At 39.2% G+C, this 23,535-nt stretch overlaps 1 protein-coding gene across 7 annotated transcripts in view; it reads left to right on the plus strand.

Moving 5' to 3' along the window:
- Positions 1–23,535, plus strand: part of MAPKAP1 (MAPK associated protein 1) — a 217,448-nt gene that overhangs the window by 27,042 nt on the left and 166,871 nt on the right. For 5 of the 7 annotated variants that reach the window (XM_037160554.2, XM_037160699.2, XM_037160623.2 and 2 more), the window contains 2 exons: positions 2,334–2,423; positions 12,190–12,338. In XM_037160554.2, the coding sequence (XP_037016449.1) occupies positions 2,334–2,423; positions 12,190–12,338 (239 nt within the window). The remainder of the gene's footprint in view (positions 1–2,333; positions 2,424–12,189; positions 12,339–23,535) is intronic. The other 2 variants (XM_037160837.2, XM_037160905.2) reach the window with 1 other exon arrangement.

Below are 23,535 nucleotides of genomic sequence, written 5' to 3' on the forward strand. Positions count from 1 at the left end.
AGTCTTACAGAACAATGCATTATGTTGGACTAGGTTCAGGCTCTGTGTACTAACAGGAACACGTGTGTATGAACACCCAAGTGTGAGTCTAAGCAAGGTCCCATCTCCACAACTGTGAAAGGAGAGACTCAGGAATGACGCTGGTAGAAAGACACAGAAGAGGGCTAGTGAAAAAGTTGACTAGGGGAGACACGTTGGATGTTCTGTTCTTAAAGTCTGTAGAAAGGCATGTGGATTTGAGTATCTTCAACAGAGCAACATCAGTCCCAGCAGGTAACTGCCTGGAGGCAGATTTCAGGTTGACACAATACAGAACCTTTCCTACAGGCAGCTGACCTACAGTGGACAGATGCTGCCTGAGACAGTTCTTGCCCCTGCAGGGATCAAGAGGGATGGGGGATGAGAGGGAGACAGCAGAATATTTATTAGGGCTGTTTTAATAGGAATTACTACACTGGGTGTGAGGTTAGAAAAGGTGCTCCTGTTTTCCATACATTCCCTTTATTTCCTTAAATTGATCTCTGCACTTTGATCTTTGTGGCATGAAAGTGCTCAGCTGATATTTAGTCATCACCTTTTAAAGGCTTATCATTGCCCATTGTCCAGTTTATATTTTTTTGAAACTGTTTTAAGGGAAATGTGATGAACCAAGACCTTTACTTAGCTAAGTTATTTAGAATATGTAAGGTAGTTCTACTATGACAGGATAGTCTAAGAGATTTGGGGGAGGGGCAGGGAAAATCAGAAAATATATTCTAATCAGTAGCAGTAGCCTGCTAACTCCTAGGAAAAGTAGTGGCAGGAGCTGTAGTAGAACATTGAAAATATTCACATGTTTACTTTCATGTTCCAAATGTACACTTGACGGAGACTGCATTTTGCAGGTAGAGCAGAACACAATTGACAGGGAAAGGCATGTTAAGGTTTTGGTTCAGAATTCAGCATTCTGTGACATCCACAAAGAATAGTTTGTTCTCATGATGAAAATAATTAATAGCATTTTTCTAGTATCTAAAGGAACTTTTATCAAAATAGGATTTGAGTGAAGGTTTGAATATAATTTAGAACCATTGATTCTCAGTTCTCTAGTTGAAACTGACTTCCTTGTAGGTTATTGAGATGATATCTTATGTGACAGGTTGAATGGATTTCAGTAGGAGAATGCTGCTCAATTGAGAGCTTCATGATTATATTGCTTTGGCTTTACCCTTCACATTTATTATTTGCAATTGAATGGAGGAGGATTTGGTTAGATACAGTGACATTGTCAGAATGCTTTTGCCAGCATAGTTTAAATTTCTGGCAAGGTAAGTTTGTATTTTCCTACCACAGTGCTAAGGCAGAAGTGTACGATTTTCTACCTTGAAAGAGAAATTTACTTATTTATTTGTTATTAGCATGTGCCAAGATAGGAAGTGCAAGAGGAGACTAATTTCAAGTGATGGCATTAATTGTGACTTTCTTTGTCATCATGGTCTCTTTATGCAGCCGTTGTTACTGTACCTGGACAATGTTGGTTTAAAAGATGGTTCACCTGATTTTTCGAGGGTGGTCAGCCTGTGGTAATATAATCACAAACGCGTAACTTTAGGTGACACTCTGTTATTGTTGTTGGAATTTCTTAAGATAACACTTAGATGCTAATAATTAATTAAGATTGTGGGGTATCCTGTGAGCAGGGAATTTACTTTTTAATACTTTCAGCATATCTTAAAATTTTGTATAAGAAAAATTATTCTTTTTAAGATTTGACTAATGTTACAAAGATACAAATCATTTATTTTACTACCTATAAACTGTTTCAGCCCACTGAAGAAAAGCTATGCTAATTTATATAGCTTTGACATTTTATAATTTTCATGATTTTTAGATAAAGGATTTTATATTTAAAACTTTAATAGTCTAGTCTGAGTTCATTTATCTTTAATTTTTGAAACGGGTAGAGTAATTCATAACAGTAATTTTATTCCTGTAATGTAATATTCACTTCAGTTCATTTGTGCATTAAAATTCCTTTAAGACCGTTATTAATGATTTATATAATGAAATGTCATATTAATCACAGAAGTTTTCACATTTTATTATTCTCTTCCATGTTAATACTATCTTTATGATCTCTATTAATGTTTTATATCCTCTAATTTCAATTATAAATCAAGAATATTTTCATGTTTTTGTTGGTATTTGCTTTTCAGGGGTGCCACCTTTAAAATTTTATGACTTTTTCCTACATATGCAAATAAAACATCTTTATTCATATGAAGGTAGTTAATTATGTCTGTTTATAGTAAACTTTCATTGACAAACTTATAGTTATAATATTTCTTTTCAAGCTCAAAGATTAGAACGACTTCGAAAAGAGAGACAAAACCAGATCAAATGCAAAAATATTCAGTGGAAAGAAAGAAATTCTAAGCAATCAGGTAAATGGAAATAATTTTAATTGTTAACTGGAGATTTATATATTTAGTATGCATTATTGTATAAGAGCTTTTATTTTTAAATCATTCTTTTAAATCCTCTGGGCAGATACTTTTTGTGTTATGAACTTTGGACTTTTTCACTTGGGTGCCTTGGGCTTCTGAAGCTGGGTGTTCTTTGGGTCTTATCTTTTTGGCCACTCTTTATTCTGGGTCACAGGAATTGCTATGTGCAGGGCAGGCACATTTTGTACAAACTGTCACGCCAGTACCTTGTTCTTATAGCCAAGGAGTACCTATAATTTGGGTGGGCCTCTGGGCTATAGATTCCTCCTGGCCGTTCCAGCCCAGACTTTACCTTGCTTTATGAGTGGCCCCAGCAACCATTTTTTTTGCATATTGCTACTTCTCTTCCTTTACCCTAAAACCATTATGTTACTGATATCATTAGCATTTGCAGTATATGTTCATATGATAAATATATTAAGAAAATACATATTAATATACATTTTCAAAGCTTCAATGTCAGTAAGAAGGGAAGACTTAAAAATTCAAAATAAAATGCTATTGAAATATTTTCCAATGTTTATATTATGTTTCCTAGACTTTCTCTTTTTTTCTTCTTTCAAAGAAATGTCTGCAGTCTGTCTTCTGTATCTTCCAGCACCTCCCAGTGCTACCCTGGCATTTAATAGATGGCCAATAAATTTTTGTTGACTGACTCCATTGCTACATGCTATTATAAAACTAACAATATTAATGATTGATTACATTAACATCAGCACCTATCTAGTGCTGTTCTAAGCACTTCACATGCATTACCTCCAATGCACCAATCTTATAAGGTGTACAGATCACACCGATTAGGTGAGACAGATGACACGGAAGCTCAGAAAGATTCAACTCGCTAAAGTTACAAGGCTAGGTGGTGGTAGTGCAGTATAGAGCCATGTTTTGTGTCTAGCACTGTCTGCATCTGAAGGCCAATCTCTTTCTGCTAAACTATGCTGTTTTAAGTGGTTATTGCTTTCTCCTACGATGCTTGTAACCTGAGTGCTCAGTGGGTTTGATTTCTTAATGGTTCCTTAAAAATGCTGAGTAAGTTAGAAGCTGCAATCCCACTTCTTTTTTATATCTCATTTCTTTGCTTTCCTATATATTCTTCTTCTTTTTTTGGAAAATTGATTTATTTATGCATTTATTGGTTGATTCTTGTGTGTACCCTGAACAGGGGATCAAACCTGCAACCTTGGCGTATCAGGATGACACTCTGCCCACCTGAGCTACCTGGCCAGGACTGTATTCTTCTGGATACATTAGAAATCTCTCTAGGCTGGTCTTTTTTTTTTAATCCTCTCCCGAGGATATTTCTTCATTGCTTTTGGAGAGAGAATAAAGGAAGGAGAGACAGACAGACAGACAGACATCAGTGTGAAAGAGAACTGTTGATCGGTTACCTTCTCGTATGGGCCCTGACCGAGGATCAAACCCACAACACAGGCATGTGCCTTGAGCAGGAATTGAATGGGGCAGTGCTCCAGCCAGCTGAACCACACACCAGCTAGGGCCTGTTCTTTTTTGTTGAACCAGCTAATACTTCTCTCTGTTGTATTTAGCTCAGACTGAAAAACCTTTATATGATTTATATTATTCACTTTTTTACATGTTGATGCTTTTCCTATTAATCTCTTTTTAATGAACAGAGTCAGGTTATTTAAGCCCATCTCTGCAGCTGCCCTTTGTTTCGTCTTCTTCACTTCCTTGTCTTAAAAAATTATAAGTAAATAATAGGATGAATAGAATGTCTCAAATATTAATCCCTTTTAAAATGTGAGAAATAAGTTCAACTTAAATTTTGATACATCTAGTAATGTAATAATTACATACGTATAATAAATTTTGATGTATCTCCCATTCACCCCTTAAAATTTGATCTACTTTAACATCTGTTTAGTGTTTTATAGAATACATTGGAGAAATAAATAGTCCCCTTTTTATTTTCATTTGTTAACTACGTTATCCATTATATATGACTATTTCTTTCTCCCTCTTTTGTTTCCTCTTATTTTTGCCTCTTACAGATTTCAGTGATTGATCCCATGATCTTATTTCTGGAAAAGCTCCTTATCTTCCTGTTCATGCTTTGAAATGTTGACCTTGATTCTTGCCAGACCAGTAGCCCGCCTGGTGGTTACTCCTGACATTTGGAGTGAACCTCATCAGTGCACAAAGGAATGTCTTTGACTTCTGTGTTAAGCTGGGTTCCGTCATTAGCACAGCTTGGCATTCTGGGTATCCTGAAACGTGTTAGAAAAGGGGAGCCAGCTGTCCACTAAATATCTCCTGGGTAAACCGAGCAGCCATTCTGTTTGCATACGTCTCTCAAACATCTCTGTCTTTTGGCGAGAAATGTCATGGCCAAAGCCTTTTGATCTTAATTGAGAAATTTTGTTAGGTAATTATTTCTTCTTGCATTCTGTTTGCTGTTTGTTTTGTTAAAATAATTGTTTTTCTTATCTTTGTTTTATTTCATTGCCCACTAGAAGAATCATCATTATGAGTATGATGACCTCCATGAGAACATTCTTCCACAATTATTCTAATGCACTCTGTCCTTTAAGACACAGCATAAGTGCAGCCTTTTAATAGAGGAGTTGGGAGGGATCTTAGAAGCCATCTGGTCCATACCCTGAAGTTCTTTATGAACATCTGATCCATATGCCATGAGACCTCATGATGAATGAAATACCTTAGACTGAGATCTTTTTAGTATTCCTGTAACCGAAACTGCATGAGTAAATGTGAAGATGGTCATCAGAAGAAAGCTTTATCAGGAATAGTGTCAAATCAGGGTCCCAGTGTTTTTAATTTTATTGTTTTTAAATGGTTTGGGTATATTCTTTACCCAAGTAGCTGTTACTCTTACTCATTGAGTCACTGAACAGGTATTTTTTTCCATAACTTCTGTGTGCATAGTGACTCTGTGCTGCTAGGCGCTTGTGGAAGACACATGATCCCCATCCTCAAGAAGTTTGAAGTCTAGTTGGAAGACAAAGCTACTTACACATGAAGTTCAATAATAACTCAAAACAATAATGTGGATTGCAACTGAATTATATCAATAATTATATTGATAATTATAGCAATAATTATATCAATTATTTATGAATATTTCTGAAGTTTTCTTTATGTAACTTCCCAGTTACATAAAAACAACAGTTCCCAGATGTAGTGGTTGTATACAAATCAACACACCCAAAAGTACATATTACAATGACATCCTGTATAGATTTCTGGGTCCTACCTGTGGAGTTCAGTAGATAGAGGTTGGAGTCCATAAATCTGTATTTTTCAGAAGCTCTCTGGATTTAGAAGACTACTGGTATAGATAACATGCCAGCCACTAAGTTTGCTTCATCTTCATGCAAATATAACAAATTAGCTGGTAATATTTCTATATTGTAGGTGAGAAAATTGGAGCCCAGAGGCTAAGTAACTTTTCCAAATCACTTACTTAATAAGTAGTAATTGGCAGAGCCAGAAATCCTCTCCTGGCCAGGCTTACGTCAGAGCTGCTGGTCTTTCCACTCTGCTCTACTCTACGTACTGAAGCCAGAAGGGGGCTGCTCCTGGAACATGCAGTGTTGAGGAGTCTTTGGCGTTCCTTGTTTCTTCTCTGTGTGTCAGCTATGTATGGCCAGGGTTCAGGAGAGTTACCAAAGCCTCTTTACTAAAAAAAAAAAAAAAAAAAAAAAAGTCGTATAGAAAATCTGAAAACAGTCAAAAAATGAAAATCAGCTACCAGTCGTGTCATTCAGAGGAACTCCTGTTAACATTTTGATATATTTATTCAGACTTTACATATGTGGGTATATATTTTTGAAAAATTCTAATTATACCTTCTATGATCTTTTTGTATTTTTTATGTGTACAAATATTATATAAATGTAGTGTTTGGTGTTATCTCTGTTTTGTTCCTGCACTTTTACATTTCTTTTGTTGAACCAGCCAGTACTTCTCTCTGTTATATTTAGCACAGACTGAAAAACCCTTATATGATTTATATTATTCACTTTTTTACATGTTGATGCTTTTCCTATTAATCTCTTTTTAATGAACAGAGTCAGGTTATTTAGGCCCATCTCTTTAAAATTTTATTTATTTATTTTTGGAGAGAATGGAAGGGAGAAAAAGAGATAGAGAAACATCAATATGTGAAAGAAACATTTAGTGGGTTGCTTCTCAGTGCATAACCCAGGCATGTATTTGACTGGGAATCGAAGCAGCGACCATTTGCTTTGCAGGCTGGAGCTCAATCCACTGAGCCACACCAGCCAGGGCTTTACACTTCTTCTTAAGGTTATTTCTACATGTTTTGTATTTCATGTTACCCTTGTGAAATAGCATCTTCTCCATAATTTTCTTACTGTTCTTATCATCAAAAAGCCTATTTTTATATATCTGTTTTGTACCCAGCCACTCAATGAACCCTTATTAGTTCTGAAATACATTCTTATCTTCCCAAATGCTGTAGTATGTGCTTTCTCATAAACCTGATACTTAAACTTTTAGGCTGTTGTTTTTTCAGTTTTGAGTTTCTTGGGGACTTCCAACTATTTATATTGGTTGGGATTTTTCAGTTGCAAATAACAAAAGCAAGTGAAGTTAAAAATGAAGAGCAGCTTGAAGTTGAACAGCTCAAGAAATATAACTCTACCTTATGAATGGCTTGGAATTAGGAGGAAGGGCTCTATGGCCTCCCCTATTTTATCTTTGCTTCTTTGTGCCCATCTGCTCTCTCCTTGCTCCTCCAGATCCGTTCCCTGTCCTACAACTACTTTTTCTACCTCTCTAGTCCAGAGTTATTCATCCAGCAAGTGTTTATTAAGCTCCTACAGTATACAAGGACAGCTAGACACTGTTGTAGGCCTAGAAGATACAGCAGTGAACAAGACAAAAATCCCTGCCCTTGGAAGCTTGCAGGGAAAATAGACCACAAACAAGCATAACATGTCAGAATGGAATAAATAGCCTAGAGAAGAATATAGCCGGGTCAGGGGCATAAAGAATATTGGGGGGGGGGGTTTGCTATTTTATATAGAATTATCAGGAAAGGACTCACTGGGAAGGCAGTGATTGAGCAGAGATCTGCAGGAAGGGAAAGAGTGAGCCAGGCAGATACTGGGAAGTGAGTGTTCTGACACAAGGGAATGGCAAATGAACAGGTCCTCTGACACAAGTATGCCTGAAGTATGGGAGAAATAGCATGGAAGGGTGCTTACTGGTCAGGGAGAGTGAGCAAGGGAAGAGTGGGATCAGAGGAGTAAGTAGCGGGAGACTTGGTCATGAAGATCTGGAATTTAATATTTACTCTGGGTGCGGTGCTGTGGTCGGAGTCATTATATGATATATTACTTACTTTTTAAATTTCCAGCTTAAATTTCCTTTAATACAACTTTTTATTATACAAAATATTAAACATACAAAAGTAGAGAGAATGGCATAATGAGCCCCCTCCCCCACATACAACCGTCATCCAGCTTCTGCAGCTGACATACGGCCAATCATTCATACATTCACCTCCCCTCCCTTCCCCTCCCAGATTATTTTTAAGCAAATCCCAGTTATTATATAATTGCATCCTTAAATACATGTTGTTGTTTTTTTTAACACATAGGAAAACTGCAATACCCTCACTCTCCAAATAACTAGCAGGAATTCTTTAATATGATCAAACATTTCCACGATTGTTTCCAATGTTTCTTTTTCTTTTTTTTTGCAGTTCATTTGTACAGGTCAAGATCTAAGGTCCACACATTGTTTTTGGTTAACATGTCTCATTTCCTTTTTAATCCATAGATTCTCCTTCACATTTTTCCTTGTAATTATTAGTTGAAGAAACTGGGTCATTTGTCCTACAGAATTTCCTACATTTCTGGATTTTGCTCATCATGTCCCCCAGGTCTTATTTAACACATTTCTCTGTCCTTTTTTATTATCTATTCTGGTAGTTACTAGAAATTTACGCAGATTGAAGTTTGATTTTTGGTAAGAATGTTTTGTGCATGCTGATCTGTATTTCCTATTGCTTCACATTAGGAAGCATGGATTTTGTTTGTTTGTTTGTCGCTGTGATAAGATTGGAGGCAGAATCAGGGATCGTCTATCCATGATAAAGTTACTCCCATCAGCTTGCTCTCCGATGATTTTCATGGCTGTTGAAGGGCATTTCCTAGATGAATTATTTTGTTGGGAGTTGCAAAATAGCGATTGCCGATTGCGTCAGTCCTTCTTCATTCATTCATTTGTTTTATATAAGGAAGATGTTTCCCTACTCTCTTATTTGGTTATCCTTAGATAGAGTCCCTGCAGTAAAGTCAGGATAAATTCGGATTCTTTCCCTTCACTCACAGTTTTCAGAACTAAAAGAGTCCCCTCGCATCCTATTTAGATAAACGATAAAGGTTTCCCCCCCTTTTTATCTTTGTGAGATTATGGGTTTTTAAAGCGTATTTTGTATTTTTTAATTCATTACAGTTTTTTTATGCTAAAAAATTGCCCCTTTGTTTAGTGAGTCCTTGCACATTGGCTTCTAAGTCTTTTGGACACAATTTCAGTACTCTCTCATAGCTTCCTTGCTTTCATGTATGACAAGATGTTTGAGACTCCTTGTGTACCTTTCTTCCTCCAAGTCAGGAATCAGCCATTTCTCCAAAGAATCTTGATTCTTTTACTGGTCAGTGGCATTAAGAGACCCAACCTGTGCTCTACCTTGTCAGCCTTTTCAGAGCATAGAGCTCAGAAAAAATTAACTTTTTGAATAATTTAAAAAAATACATTGTGAGTTAATGTTGATAATTTCAATTCAAGGTACAAAGTGTTTACTTAACTTTTTAAAAAAATGTATGTGTATGTATGTTTTCTTCCTACACTGAAAATTAGGTTCCACAATAGAAATACCAGTGTCATTACTAACAATACCATTACTAAAAACAATTTAAGATGTTTTTCTTTTTCTTATTTATTTATTTATTTGCCCCTTTGGCCTAAAAGGATTGAGTTGCCATTAACTGAGGAGGAGGAGGTTGTGAGAGGGGCAGGTTGGGGAAGGCCAAGAGTTTGGAGTGGATGTGCGGAGTCTGAGGTGCCCACTGAGTGTCCCAGTGGGGGTGTCAAATAGAAAATTGAATATGTAAGTGTGTAATTTTAAGGAGTATTTAGGTCTAAGGATAATCATTTGGGAATTATCAGCACATAGAGGTAACTATTCAGGCTTTCAGGTATACTTCACATGTACTGAAAAGTAGAGATACTCAATGCACAGTTTGATGACTTTTGACAATTAGCATCTTAATCAGGTGTAGAGCATTCCCAGACCCCAGAAAATTCTATTGTGCCCTCTTCTAGTTGGGTTACTTCCCAGAGGCTATTGTTCTGACTTACATCACCACAGTTTAGTTTTGCCTCTTGTAAGTGATATTCAAAACAAGGCTGGATGAAATTGCTAAGGGTATGACTACAGATAGACAAAAGAAAAAGTCCAAATAGTATGGGGAATGTCAGAGACTGGAGGGGAAGATGAGGAAGAGGGATTGGCAAGGAGATTGACGGGGGGCCTGAAAGTCAGGATGAGAACCAGATAGAATGGAGCCTGGAACCAACTGGAAAAAGTGCTTCAAGAAGGAGGGAGTGATAAACTGTGTCCAATGCCACCAAGGGGACTTGGATGATGAGGAGGGGACTTGGATGATGAGGATTAAAATTGTCCAGTAGACTTAGCAACAAAGGGATCATTGGTGACCTTGAGGAGAGCCACCTTGGGGACTTGGTGGGGTCCCGGTGCCTGATTGGTGTGGGTTTGTGTGAATGAGGGGAGAGGAATTGGACAGCAAGCATGTTGACAACCATTTTGAGAAGCAGACAAATAGGATAGTAACTAGAAGGGAGTATGGGATCGAAGGAGGATATATTTTTTTAATGAGCAGTATTTAAGTATCTTTTTATGCTAATGTAACTAAACCAGTAAGAGGGAGAAATTGAAAATGGAAGAGAGGTGTGGGGAAGTGAGTCTGCAAGAGGGGTTGGGAACTAGCACACCGAGGAGAGGCTGGCCTGAGATGGGGGCACAGGCCCTCCCACGGTGATGGGAGGAACGGCAGTGTGAGTGCTGGTGCGAGCGTGCAGTTCTCTCTGGGCTGGTTCTCTTTCTCTGTGGTGTGGGAAGCAAGGAGGGAAGAAGAGGGCAAATGTCCAAGGTTGAGAATTAGTCTAAGAATGGAAGAGTTAAATCATTACCTCACACCTAACCTTACTGGTAACAGTTGTATAACTTTGGCAAGTTACTTGTGTTTGTTGTACCTCAGTTTGCTGCAATCTGTCTCGGAATTGTTGTGAGGCCAAGGCGAAAAGATACTCTGTCTTGTTCCTGGCCCATAGTAGATATTTCATAAAGGATCATTCCTTTCCAAATGTGGCAATAAAATTGTTAATAGATTACAGGTAGAATAGTACTCCTAATATTTAAAATGCCACTTTAATCTACCATTAATCTAAAGCTTTTTCAATCGTACATTTCTTTGTTGATTACATGTACTTAAATATTCAGAATCTGTAACTGGGTAATCAAGTGCCACATTTTTAAAAAGAATTTGCCACTTAAAATCTATAGGGACTCATAAGAGTTCTAAGAGAGCGTTTCAGAGTTCTGTTTGACTTCTCTCAGTTCAGTTTGGCTTTATTCAAGATTAGAATGGAGTTGACCCTGTTCGTTGCAGAATTTAAGGTCTGACATTGATTTGTTTTAAAAAGCTATATGTGAAATTTTCTAAAATTCACAAAATAAAAGATATAATGAACCCCCATGTACTTATCATCGAGCTACTAGCATAAGTGATACTCAGATTAGAGAATTAAATGATCTTTAAGAAGATGTAGAACTAACTTGTCTTGGTTTACTAATGAATAACTGAATCAAAATTCTTTCAATAATTATTTTACTCATTGATTCATGCAACAAAATTTATTGAGAGTCTACTTTGTTCATTAATTCCTAATGGCCAAGAGCCCTGGCCGGGCTCACAGCTAGCTCTGCACTTACTGGTTGTGTCTGTGGCCTAGGACTAATCAACATATTCTAAGCTTCAATTTCCACATTGACAAAATTGAGTTAATGCTAGTACCTACCTCAAGGCTTGTTAAGAGGAATAAACAAGGTACTTTGGCTTGCTCAGTAAATGTCCGCTACTGTTATTATAATACTCTTTCTCCTTCTCCCACTCCTTAGCTTTGTCTTCTAGATTTTTTTTTGCTAGGTGTCATTGGAGAGTGTGAGAGGGTTAAGATGTGGACTTTGACCTTGAGGAACTAGAATTTCAAAATCAGACAATATTAGCGCCAGGAGAGATCTTCAAGATTACCTAATTGGACAAGCCCAGAAAGGTTTAGTGCATCGACCAGTATTACACAGCTGGTAGTGGCAAAGCCCAGGCGGATCTCAGCTCCTCCAGCTGAGTGTGCTTCCTACAGAACGGCTGTGTGCTTGGTTTGTCTGACTCTGCCCCCTTCGTAAATCCCAGCCCTTCTAAACTGGCAGTCCTGACCTGTGTGTTTGTCAGTGCACAAACGCTGAAGTATGTGCGAGGCGTTTTGCACACGTTAGACACGAATATGTCCCTCCTTAAGGTTGCACAGAAGACTTTTTAGGGAAGGTGGACAGGCTTGTTTCTCTGTGTAATCACAAAGATGTTTTCATCTTCCTCTTGTGTCACAGCCCAGGAGTTAAAGTCACTGTTCGAAAAAAAGTCCCTCAAAGAGAAACCTCCAAGTTCTGGAAAGCAGTCAATATTATCTGTACGCCTGGAGCAGTGCCCGCTGCAACTGAATAACCCCTTTAACGAGTATTCCAAGTTTGATGGCAAGGTAAGTAAAAATGAAACCTCTGTCCCTTTTATGTCAGTGATTTTCAGCTGGCACACCACGCCGCACTGGAGTACCACAAGAACTTTTAAAACATGTAGTAGGAGCGCTGACTTCTTTTCCCTTAGATTGTCAAATTAAAACAAAATGTCAACAAGCCAACACAAGAATAGCCATTCAGTGCAAGTGCCCTGTTTTGTAGCATAAAATATATAGTTTATATAATAAACTCATGTCTTATTGGTTCCATCGCATAATAAGGTTGCGTCTGATTGGTTAATTCTTTGTACCAGAAATCCTTATATGCAAATATAGGCACCTGATTTTTTAAAAAGTCACTTTGGAGTAAAAAGGGTAGGTAATTACTATTTTTTTGTAAATCAATCAAAATTATATCTATTTTTTGTTAGATCGGCAAAAAATATATTTTTGGTGTGCTGCACAATTTTAATATAATTAGTTTATGTATGCCATGAGTTGAAAAAGGTTGAAAATTGCTTTAAGTAAAACCACAATTGAGTAGAGTTGTTGGTAATATTATAATAATAGCAATATTAATATTATTAGATACTGGGTTTTAAAAAATGACTCTAATTATAGAATGCCACTCACATTTCCTAAGTCTGAAGATGTGAAACAGTCTGAATTGTGTTTAGTGTTGTTTACATAGTAATATGTTCAGAAGTATTACGATGAAACCAGTCCTGAGATATGTCTGTATTTTTTTTCTTTTTTGTCTCCCAAGTGTACTTCAGGGTTTGGGTTAGTTGGGTTGTGATGAATCAAGGTCTAATTGTGTTGAAAGTGGTTCTGGGAGGCAGCATTGTCTTGTCCGAGCCTTTGTTATAACTGCAGAAAATTATTAAGGTTAGAGAGCTTCATTTCAGAATTCTAGGCCATTGCTTTGCTTGTCACTATTTCATGGTAGGGAATCTCCTTTGACACTTGCTATGCAGGAGACTTTTTTTCTGTTTGTTTAACAATTTGCAATTGTAACATTAGTTTATTTTCCTTTTAGAAAAATGGCCACTATTTTTAGTTGGAGCATAGTTCCTGGCGTCCCCTCACCCCATTCCCTGCCATTCTGTGTGTCTCTGCTGAGCTGGCCCTCCTTCAGAAGACAGTAGCAGTTGATTTTTATGTTTATTGCCATTATGTTTGCTGTCTGGCTGTGGCAGAGGGGTGCTGAGTGATAGCTTGTTGCCTGGAGTGGTTGTGTACTATTTGTCTTATTTCAACACCATTGCAATTAATAAACATATAGCTTATGTTTGCATTTTTCGTATTCAAGTTCTGGTTGTATATTGCTTCTGTGAGTTTTCATCTTTGAGCAAGATGTTTTCTCTTCAAAACACTTCACCTCATACAATGCAGCACGATTCCATAGGCATAAGTGAGCATGTATGGTTATCGGCATATGAGATTATCGACTTTAGTGGGGAAGGAGAGCAAGAATTGGAAACAAGATGCATAAGTAACCGACAGATACTAATGTGCTCAGAGAATCCTTCCAAAAACATCTGAAAGTAGTTTTGGTAAATTAGCTATTGCACCGATGTGAAGCTCGTCTTTAACCAGCCCCTGCTGCCTTCTCCTGTTTCTTCTTGTGGAATACAGCAAAGAGAAGGAAGGGTCCCCCTAGGGGACAAAAATGTCAGCCTCTAGAAATGGTAAATTGGACTGTGGAGGGTTTTTTCCTTAAATACTGCACTACAGTGGGTTCATTTAGATATGTGAGAAGCTATCGGGTTAGGTTACATGGTTAGAATTTGTTTGCTTCCATTGCCAGAAACCATCTCATTGTTTGGGGAGGTAATTGCTGGAATAATTAATATGTGATCATGCTTTTCTGCCAACAAGATAGCACAGATGTTTTAAAGTATTATATTTTAGAATTATCAACATACCATCAGATTCTTTTATAAATACTTAGGTTTGAATTTATCAGAAGGTTGTGATCTCTGCTTAGTATATATGGAGTTTTGAAGTCACGAGGAGAAATTTTTTTTAAATACAAAGAAGCCATTTTCTCAGTCACAAAGGAATTATTTTTGCTAGATATGTGTTTACATGTAAGGCCCTCGATGCTTTTGTCATATCGAGTCTATTTGTAATCAGCAAAGAGTGTGAGCAAGGGGCAGTCACCATTACACACTGATTAAGAAAGATTTATATAAGTCTCTCTTGTGATGAGATGCTATTTTATTATTATCCTACATATTACAATTGCTAAAATACAATTAAACCCTTGTTCTCATCTATTATTTAATATTGATGCATTTGGCAGATATGTAATGAAAGTGGCTAATATTTGAAGGATATTGTACTGTACATATTAAATTAGTCTTTCTTTATCTTTGTGAAATGCATCAATATGATACTCAGTGACATCTCAATGATTAATAGAGAATTATAGTCGAGTCAAGCCTTTTTGTAACCTAGAAATTAAAATGACTATTCAAATAACACCTCAAAATGATCAAATTAGCATTTTGTGATTGCATAATAATGGGATTGTAGTAGTTATAACAGCACCGTGGCTGCCTCTGGAGTTAAGATCATGTCAACCCCGGGATGATAATGCCTTTTCTGGGAGAGTCGACTTTAATAATTTCCAGATTGATTCTCCCCATAAATCATTTGACGTTCAGCACTAAATTTTTGTTACTGTTGTATCTTAAAATTATTTTATTTATATTCAGCTCATATTTAAGAAGTGAAATGAATGTCCTTTTTTAATGATTCACCGTCTTGTCATTGAACTCTCTGCTTTTTGCTCAAATCTTAAGGTTTTCCCATGTATTTTGCTGGTCCTATTATTTTTCCAAAGGTTTGTTAAAGCCACTAAAATATGTTGTTTTTCCCCCTACAAATATTCACAATGCTCTTCCTGGGAATAATGCTTGCCTTATTTACATAATTAACTGAGTTGCTCAGGTCTCTTGGGCACATGATACATAATTGGGGAGAGAAGGGGACAGGGAAGAGTTTGGGGTCTAATTAAATATGCTAAAAAACTACTTAATTATATATTTCCTCAAGAGACGAACTGCTGTGAAGTACTCCTTAAGATGAAGCTAGTATTGGATTTGAAAAAGGATTTTGTTTTTGACACAGCTTTCCAGTTGTGGTTAAGCTCAGCACCCAATGTCTGACAGTTGGTGCAGACTGGATTGTCGTTGGTCCTGTTGTGCAAAGTTAAAGTGACTTCTTTTGAATAATTTTTGGTTAATAATGTATTTTTTTAATTGTGGTTGATTAATTTCTCGAAGGCATACAATTGAGAGGGGAAGGCTATACATACTTAGGTATGTGCTTTGTTGTAATTTTGACAATGTTTTTGATCAGGTTTATTATTATGTTGATATTATTTCTTTGGAAAATTGGTGGTCCTACCTGTGACCTGTTTTCGATCCATAGAGTATTAATAAGTCTGTTTACTGATCATTTTAAAAATGTAAAATGTCTAGGATAGATTGCAAGGCGCTTTAGGGAACGCTTGGTTGGATAAGGCAAAACCAGGCTCACCATCTGCCTGAACCGTGCGGGCTCAGTGAAAACGGCACCTCTGAGTGGCTTCACTAACAAAACCACACCTCGGTTCTAGAGGTTGAAACAGTCAGAAAACTTCTCATGCCAGTCCTGCCATCGTTGTGTGTGGGAAACAGTGCGCATGGCCAGGACCGGCTTTGAGGGGAGCGGCAGTAGGCTCCATGGCAGTGAACGCCCAGCCCTGATTTAAGTCACCTGACATGTGGATTGCTGCCCTGCCCCTCTCCCTGCTCCAAATGAAGTCATGTTTCAAGTGCCCAACCCTTTCCTTCCCATGTCTTACCACTTGAGAAGCTTTTGCCAGTCATCAGCACTATTTTGGGTAAAGTGAGTTTGCAAATACTATCATCAATAGACCATCAAAGGCTCAAATGCCCGTTTCCTGTCTACACCATGACTACAAAGAAATGGTGCCAGTCATCTCTGTCAGGTGTTTTTCACCTCTCCAAACTGTCAGTTCCTTCACCTGTGAGAGTAGAGCTCCTTCTTCACAGACTGGTAGATCATCAGCTAGAATGATGCTGTGGGATGAAGCACCTAGAACAACAAGGAGCAGCGTCGTTTGGTTTGTAAGCAGTCCTATTTTGTGGTAAGACTTGAGTTTGAATCCTGCCTCCTCCACTTAGGGCGTAACTTCAGTCCAGGACTGCACCTCTGGAAGTCCCCGTCCTCCTCTGTGGAATGAGGTGACGACAGTGTGTCTTCCTTGGAAGGAGTAACTGACATAAGACCTGTTTAGCAAGACATGTGGCCGTAGGAAGCACTCAGCAAATACCCCGCTTCTGCCTCTTCCTCTCTGTAGAGGGTTGCGGGGCCATCGATGCTGTTTCTCCTATTTACTTAGCTTGTTGACAGGATGGAGTGAGAGGAAATGTGCCCGTGCAGTCGGGCGGCCGGAGCAGCGTCGTGAAACCAGACGTGTAGCGGACGGGGGGCAGGCGGTTTGTCTGCTGAAGTCCAGGGAGGCCCGTGGGGTTTGGCCTTTACCTTTAAGTGGAAGCTTAAGTCAAGTAATTGCTTCCTTTATTTCTCTTTTGGGAGAATGGCTGTTCTTTTTTTTAAAACATCAGGTGAGAAAGCAGTTCCATATTAGTAATTGCTTGACAGTTTACTAAAATGTTAAATATCTTTCTTATTGACTTAAAGTCTACCCTAAACTTAAGGAGAATGTTTGCCTTGACAGGTGCTTAAAAAGGCAGAACCACTTCTAGTTCATATAGACAACTGTGACTTCAATGATGTTAACTTGTTAGAAAGTAACCATTTCTGAAACTGTTTTAACAGGGAAGCTGTGGAGAGCATGGGGGAAGGGATAATTCATGAGTGCTAATTGCTTGGCTGTTAATTTTCATAAGTGTTGATAGAAGCAGTTCCTTAAATTAAACTTTGTTTAAAATGTATCAGGGGAAATATTCCACAATGTCGAGCCTGAAGTGAAAATTAATATGAATGCTGTGGCAATTAACACATACTGGTTAATAGCTTTTAGCAGCATTTTGGGATGATAGTCCTTAAATACATCTTTGCATGCTGCTCTTGTTTCAGCATTGTTCCAGTCTATGTCTGGATAATTATGAACAAATGTTTTCTACAATCATTGGCATTAAATAGCTCTCTTCAAAGAAACTCACTTAAAACTTTGCAGAAAAACGTGAAGCCACTGAGAAATGTTGCAAACTCAGAAAAGGTCAGCAAATTAAAATCATGTCTTAAAAAATTGCCTTTTGAGGAACAATCTGAACTTGGAATATTTGATATTATCATGGGAATGGTCCCCTCTAATCTATTAAACCACTTTAGCTTCTGAATCCCTTTCCAAAGAATTGTAACCTGGACTTTCTAGTGCCGGTTGTGTCTAGACAGCAGCGTTTGCTTATTGCTGCCTGAGCAGAGTGGGACTAAGGGCCACGGCTTGTGTCTTTCCTCTCTACCCTCCAGGTTGGCCAGTGCCCCCCACTCCCTTCCTTTTTACTAAGAGTGCTCCTTGGGTTCACTTGCTTAGTGCCCATTCAGAAACAGTTCTTTAAAAAAGAGAGAAATCTAAGGTAACTGTGTCTGGAATCAGGAGCTTCTTGTCTCACTCTTCCATTAGCTTCATTTTCCACTCCTTTCTGAGTGAAGGAGAGTGAAGTCCTGACATCGAGTCAGCAGTTGTTCTCTTGGCAACTTGTCCCCGTGACTGAGTTTTGCTAGTCTTCCTTCCACAGACCAGTTTTGATTAGTGTGTTCCAAAAGAAGGTACTAGAAATTCACCATCTTTTTAGACATTATAGCATACGAATAGAAGGAGCAAATTCATTAGTACAAAAAACATCTTTTGATGAGATTATTTCCCCCTTCCCATTGCATTAATGCACTCCTCTTCCCATTACTGACATTATATTGCAAATCCCGAGGAGAGACTTTGGGACTTTAGTCTGGGTGGTTTTAAAATGAATCTACACAGGATAGGGTTTTCAGCATCCTGCTCTGAAGTTCAGTTCTCAGGCTGCATTCTTAAAACTAGCTCATCCCAGTCTGAGCTCTTTCCGTCTCGGTCTCATTTCTCCACTTTGTTCTGAACTGTAACAGTCTGTAGCGGCTTCCTCTTGTGGAGTCACCTAGAAATTCCCATCGGAGGTAGCATTCGCCACTGGCTTTAAAGCAGTGGTCCCCAACCCTTCTGGCACCAGGGTCCTGTTTCGGGGAAGACAGTTTTTCCATGGACAGGGTTAGGGGGCTAGTTAGGGGGTCGATTCAAGTGCACTGCATTCCAGCTCCCCCCCTGCGGTGCAGCCTGGTTGCTGACAGGCCCAGAGGTTGGGGACCCTGCTTTAGAGGCTTTTCAAAGGAAGGCAGAATTTTACAGTGGAAAGAACATGTTTGTCAGACTTGGATTAGAATTCCAGTTTTGCCATTTACTTGCTGTGTGATATTGGGCAGATCACTGCTTTTTTGAGCCTGTTTTCTCATCTGTAAAAGGTTTATGAGGCCCTGGCTGGGTATCTAAATAGGTTAGAGTGTTGTCCCAGTACTCCAGGGCTGTGGGTTCAATCCTCGGTCAGGACACTTGTAGGAATCAACCAATGGATGCACAAATAAGTGGGACAACAAATCTGTGCTTCTCTCTCTTTTTCTTTCCCCCCTCTTCCTCTCTCTCTAGAATTAATTAGAAAAAAAATTAGTTAATGATACTTGAATTAGAATGTTGTAAGGATTTAATGAAAATGGGAAATGTGTACATAGCAAAGTGCCTGGTAGAGGGCCAGTGCTGGGAGATTTATTACTTTCCTTTCCTTTTACCGCCTTCCTATTTATTTACTTCATATTTAGTAAGGGCCTACTATGTAGCAGGTACTGTTAAGTAAAGTCTGTATACGGTGCTGAGCAAAACCAGACCTGGTTTCTGACCCCATGGAGCTTCTTTTCTTGGCAGATAGATGTTATGTGAATAATCTCCAAATTAAATGTAAAATTGCAACTATAGTGTAATCACAACTAATTAATTACCAAGTTCCAGGAGAGGTACTTAGGGCTTTGAGAGCATCATCATAGGGGCATCTGAGACTAGTCTGGGGGGTCAGGGATAATGTTCCTGTGAAGGTGACTTGGCCTGAGAGCAGGTGGGTGAGCGAGGGTTAACTAGATGAAGGGAGAGGAGGAAGGACACAGCAGAGGGTCTGAGGCAAGAGGGAGCTTGATTTGAGGAACCGAAAGACTCAAGGGTGAGGTAGAGGTGGTACAAGATAAATCTGCAGGAGCAGACTGTTACTGGTTGAAGGTCCATGTGCCTGATGCTTCAAAGTCTAGAGTTCGGAGGCCAGAATTCAAAACGTCAGAGTTCTGAGTAAGGAAAGGCTTATTGATCAAGAAGATGGGGGGCATTAGGGTTTCCTCAAATCCATCTTCTGAGAGCCCAGAATTCAGGCTTCTTTTATGTCAAGGGAAGGGAGAATGGGAGGGGCAAGAGGTGATTAATATCTGTGCACATTCAGGGACTCAGGGAAGAACACAAAAATCTCTAAATCTCTTCATTTCCTCTTCCTTGACCCCTTGCTAATCTGATTCCTGTCTTAAGGCTTCTGCAAATCACTGATAAATAATCATTATTTCTTAACCTATTTCCTCACCTTTCTGGGAGAGGCATACCCAGCAAGGGGCTGTTGGTCCAAAAACTCAAGCCTCACCAGAATTCCTCTAATGATTAGCATATCTATTAGCAGGAGCTGTGTACAGTGAAGGCCATGGGAAAATGCAGGCTAGAGTTAAGATAGAGTCAGAAAGACCTGAGCATTTTGCTCTGTTACCAGACCAGGTATGGCTGGTCTGAGCAGCCTCTTCAACCTAGGAGCTCCAAGAGCCTTGAACGAGTTTAAATGAGGTATGGGAATGAGATTTGTGCTTTGAAAAGATCACTGCAGCTGTACTGCAGACACTACCCCTGAGAAGACTTAGTGAGAAAGGAGAGACCAACCAGGAAACTTTTTGCAGTGGTCTGGGTAAGAGAGATGGTAACTTTGGCTCACTTATTGGTGAAGGAGAATGAGTGAATGAATTCAAAAGCAATTTAGTAGGTGGAAGTAGTAGGACTTAATGATGGATTATATGCCAGGGAATGGGGGCAAAGGGGGTTTCAAGGACAATTTGATGATAAGACTGTGGCCTGTGGAACTAGATGGATGATGATACCATCCCTGACTTAGGAAGCACTGAAAGGAGGCCAAGGATGAGGCGGGCACTACCACTGTGAGCTGCTTCCCAGCCTGCTGACTACATGCGGCGGCCTGCTACCACGTCCTTGAAGACACTGTACATATCCTTTTTGGGGGGTGGGGAGATGCGCCCGGCTTGTTCGGTGTGTGTTTGGGGCACCTGAAGCAGTGGTCTCTGAGATGAGAGTGGGCTGGGAGCCAAGGGCCTCCTCTCTGTTCCCACTTCGGAGCCAGCCTTGGAGCTCTGTCTGAGGAGCTGCCCCAGGACTCATCCGCCTCTTTTCTGAAACGGGCTGTGGTCTCTGGTGCCCAACCCAGCTTGCCAGGTGGTTGAGAGGCAGAAATGACAGAGTAAGTTTAAATGAGGCAGATGGCAGGTGTCATTTACAAAAACATATTGATTGTAATTTTTGAAGGTTAGAGGACTATGAGGTAAAACATGGGCATATTTTTGTTATAACCAGATTACTTTGTAGTACTACCCTCTTCCTAGCTTATTAATTACCTGATTAGCAATTAAATCTGGTTGGAGTGAATTTCAGGCACCGAGGTCCTAGGAAAGTCCTGGAACACAGTTCTCGTAGGTGTGCTGGGCACTGAGGGTGGCGGGATCTTGCACTGAGCCTCCTCATCTGGGGCATCGCGCCCTGTGTGGTTTGAAGTGGAGATTTTCGTGTCCTCAGAGGGCCAGGCCCTGCCTGTACTAACTTATGAACTACGAGAGAAATCAGATGGTAGCCTAGGGGCGTTCACCACCCTGGGTGCAGAATGTAGCTGTTGTAGTTCTCAAGGAGTTTTATTTTTATTCTTAATGGCATTCATATTTACAAAATGGACGCTTGAGTTCCAGGACTGGAAGACCATATGGGGGAAAGAACATGGGCATGGGATCAGAAGATGTGAGTTTTAGCCCAGGCTGCTGTGGCTCCGTGGATTGAGCCCTGGACTGCGAAGCAAAGGGTCGCTGGTTCAATTCCCAGTCAGGGCACATGCCTGGGTTGCAGGCCAGGTCCCCAAGGAGCATGTGAGAGGCAACCACACATTGATGTTTCTCTCCCCCTCTCTCTCCCTTGTCTTCTATCTAAAAATAAATAAAATAATTTTAAAATATATTTTTTTAAAAAGATGTGAGTTTTAGCCCTGGTCATGCCAGGGGATCTGGGGCAAGTCACTTTCCATGCCTGAACCTCAGTTACTACATGTTTAGAATGAGGAACTTGTCTGTCTTAGATGGTCTCTTGAATTCCTTATTAGCTTTAAAGTTCTGTAGTTTAGTGATTGGGAGGCAACATCAGTGACACACAGAAGGTTATAGATGGGAACACTTGAACTCTGGAAGAGTGGATCCTCTACGCACATGTTAGGACTTTCCTCTTATAATGGGTCATGACAAAACTGTAATGTAGGGAGTGTTAGTTCCATTTTATGGATATGGAAACTGAGGCTGAGAAAGAGAAAGTGATGACTTGCTCAAGGATAAACCATTAGTATGGGGCAGAGCTGGCATTCAATTCCTTTTTCCTTATTCCATTACAATGGCTGTCTTTCCTAGACTTTTTTACAGCTATTGTTATGGAGAAAATAAAACACAGTAATTGAAGTTTTTGGAATTTAAAAACAAAAGAATTTTCTCTTTATCAGTGGACTTGAGCTCTGACAAACTGGTTTAGATCGTATCAGTTTGTGCCTTTTGGGTAAGATTGCATCTTTTAAGCTTCAATTTTCTTACATGTAAAAAAGAATAAGAGATTGGGGCTGGGGTAGGAGGGAACGCTTTACACGTAGGATCTAGTATATGTCCCACAAATGTTCTTTTCTTTTCACTGGACTTCCCGCTATGCAGAGTGGATTCATGGGTGTGTCCATCCATCTATCCATTTGTCCCTCCCTCTGTCCATCCATCCACCCATCCAACAAATATTTACTAAGCTTCCACAGTGTACTGGTTCATTTCAGATGTTTATTGCATACCTGCTGTGTACTAGACATTAATAAATAAGACAGGATTAACTGTGCTGGAGGAACATGAAGATAAGGGTGGTCATTTAGACAACAAGCGGAGGAAATGTACTTGATATCAAGGCTGTGCCCTGGGCTGGGAACTGTGGTGGTTGTCCATGACTTCAGGTGCACCCGATTGAACGGAGGAACCTGAACAGCTAACGGTAGCGTAGATGTGCTAGGGACCGAAGCAGAGATCCATACAGAAGACCGTGGGAGTCGGAGGCAGCAATGACATGTTCATCTAGTCTGTTGTCCTAGGTGGTGGGTTTGTCTGGATTTTTATTATATTAATAATTCCTAGAGGGCAGAGACTCAACTTTGGTTACTCATGGAATAGAATGAAGCCCAGCATGGCACTCCCCCACATAAATGTGGAAGTTTTTTTAAATGGCAGTGATAAATTTCAAATGCCATTACTCTTCAAGGCTTGCAAATACATGGCAGTATCCTAAGAGCTTTGTTTTATTAATATCTCCACTCCTTTCTGTTAAATTGAAGTTTTAACACCTAGACAAAGATACATGTAAGAAAGTAAGTTTAGGAAATTTGCAAAATATGCTACTATACAACCAAAGATTAAATTGATTTGTTATATGTACATTTAGCTACAATTCATTTTAATTGTCTGTATGAAGTTAAAAAGTATTAGTGTCAGATAAAGATTCATCACCGGAGTGTGATTTAAGGCTGGTGCTGGAGGACGCAGGCATGTGTTCCGGCAGATGTTTGCGTGAGGCGCTGTCTTTCCTGACAGCAGTTAAAAAGTATGGTTACAGTAATCAAATTGTGGCGCAGCGACTCAGAGGCTAGGGCCGGATTGAATTAAAATAGATATAAGATTTATGAATAGCAATAGCTGTGATAAAATTTCACTGCCTTCTTCAACAGGAAGGACTTTTTCCACAGTGGAAAGAAGAAAATCTAATAACCACTTTTCTAAAACTGTGGTTTTG

The sequence above is a fragment of the Artibeus jamaicensis genome, unplaced genomic scaffold, assembly GCF_021234435.1.
Source record: "Artibeus jamaicensis isolate MK-2021 breed Jamaican fruit bat unplaced genomic scaffold, CSHL_Jam_final contig_471, whole genome shotgun sequence".
Lineage (NCBI taxonomy): Eukaryota > Metazoa > Chordata > Mammalia > Chiroptera > Phyllostomidae > Artibeus > Artibeus jamaicensis.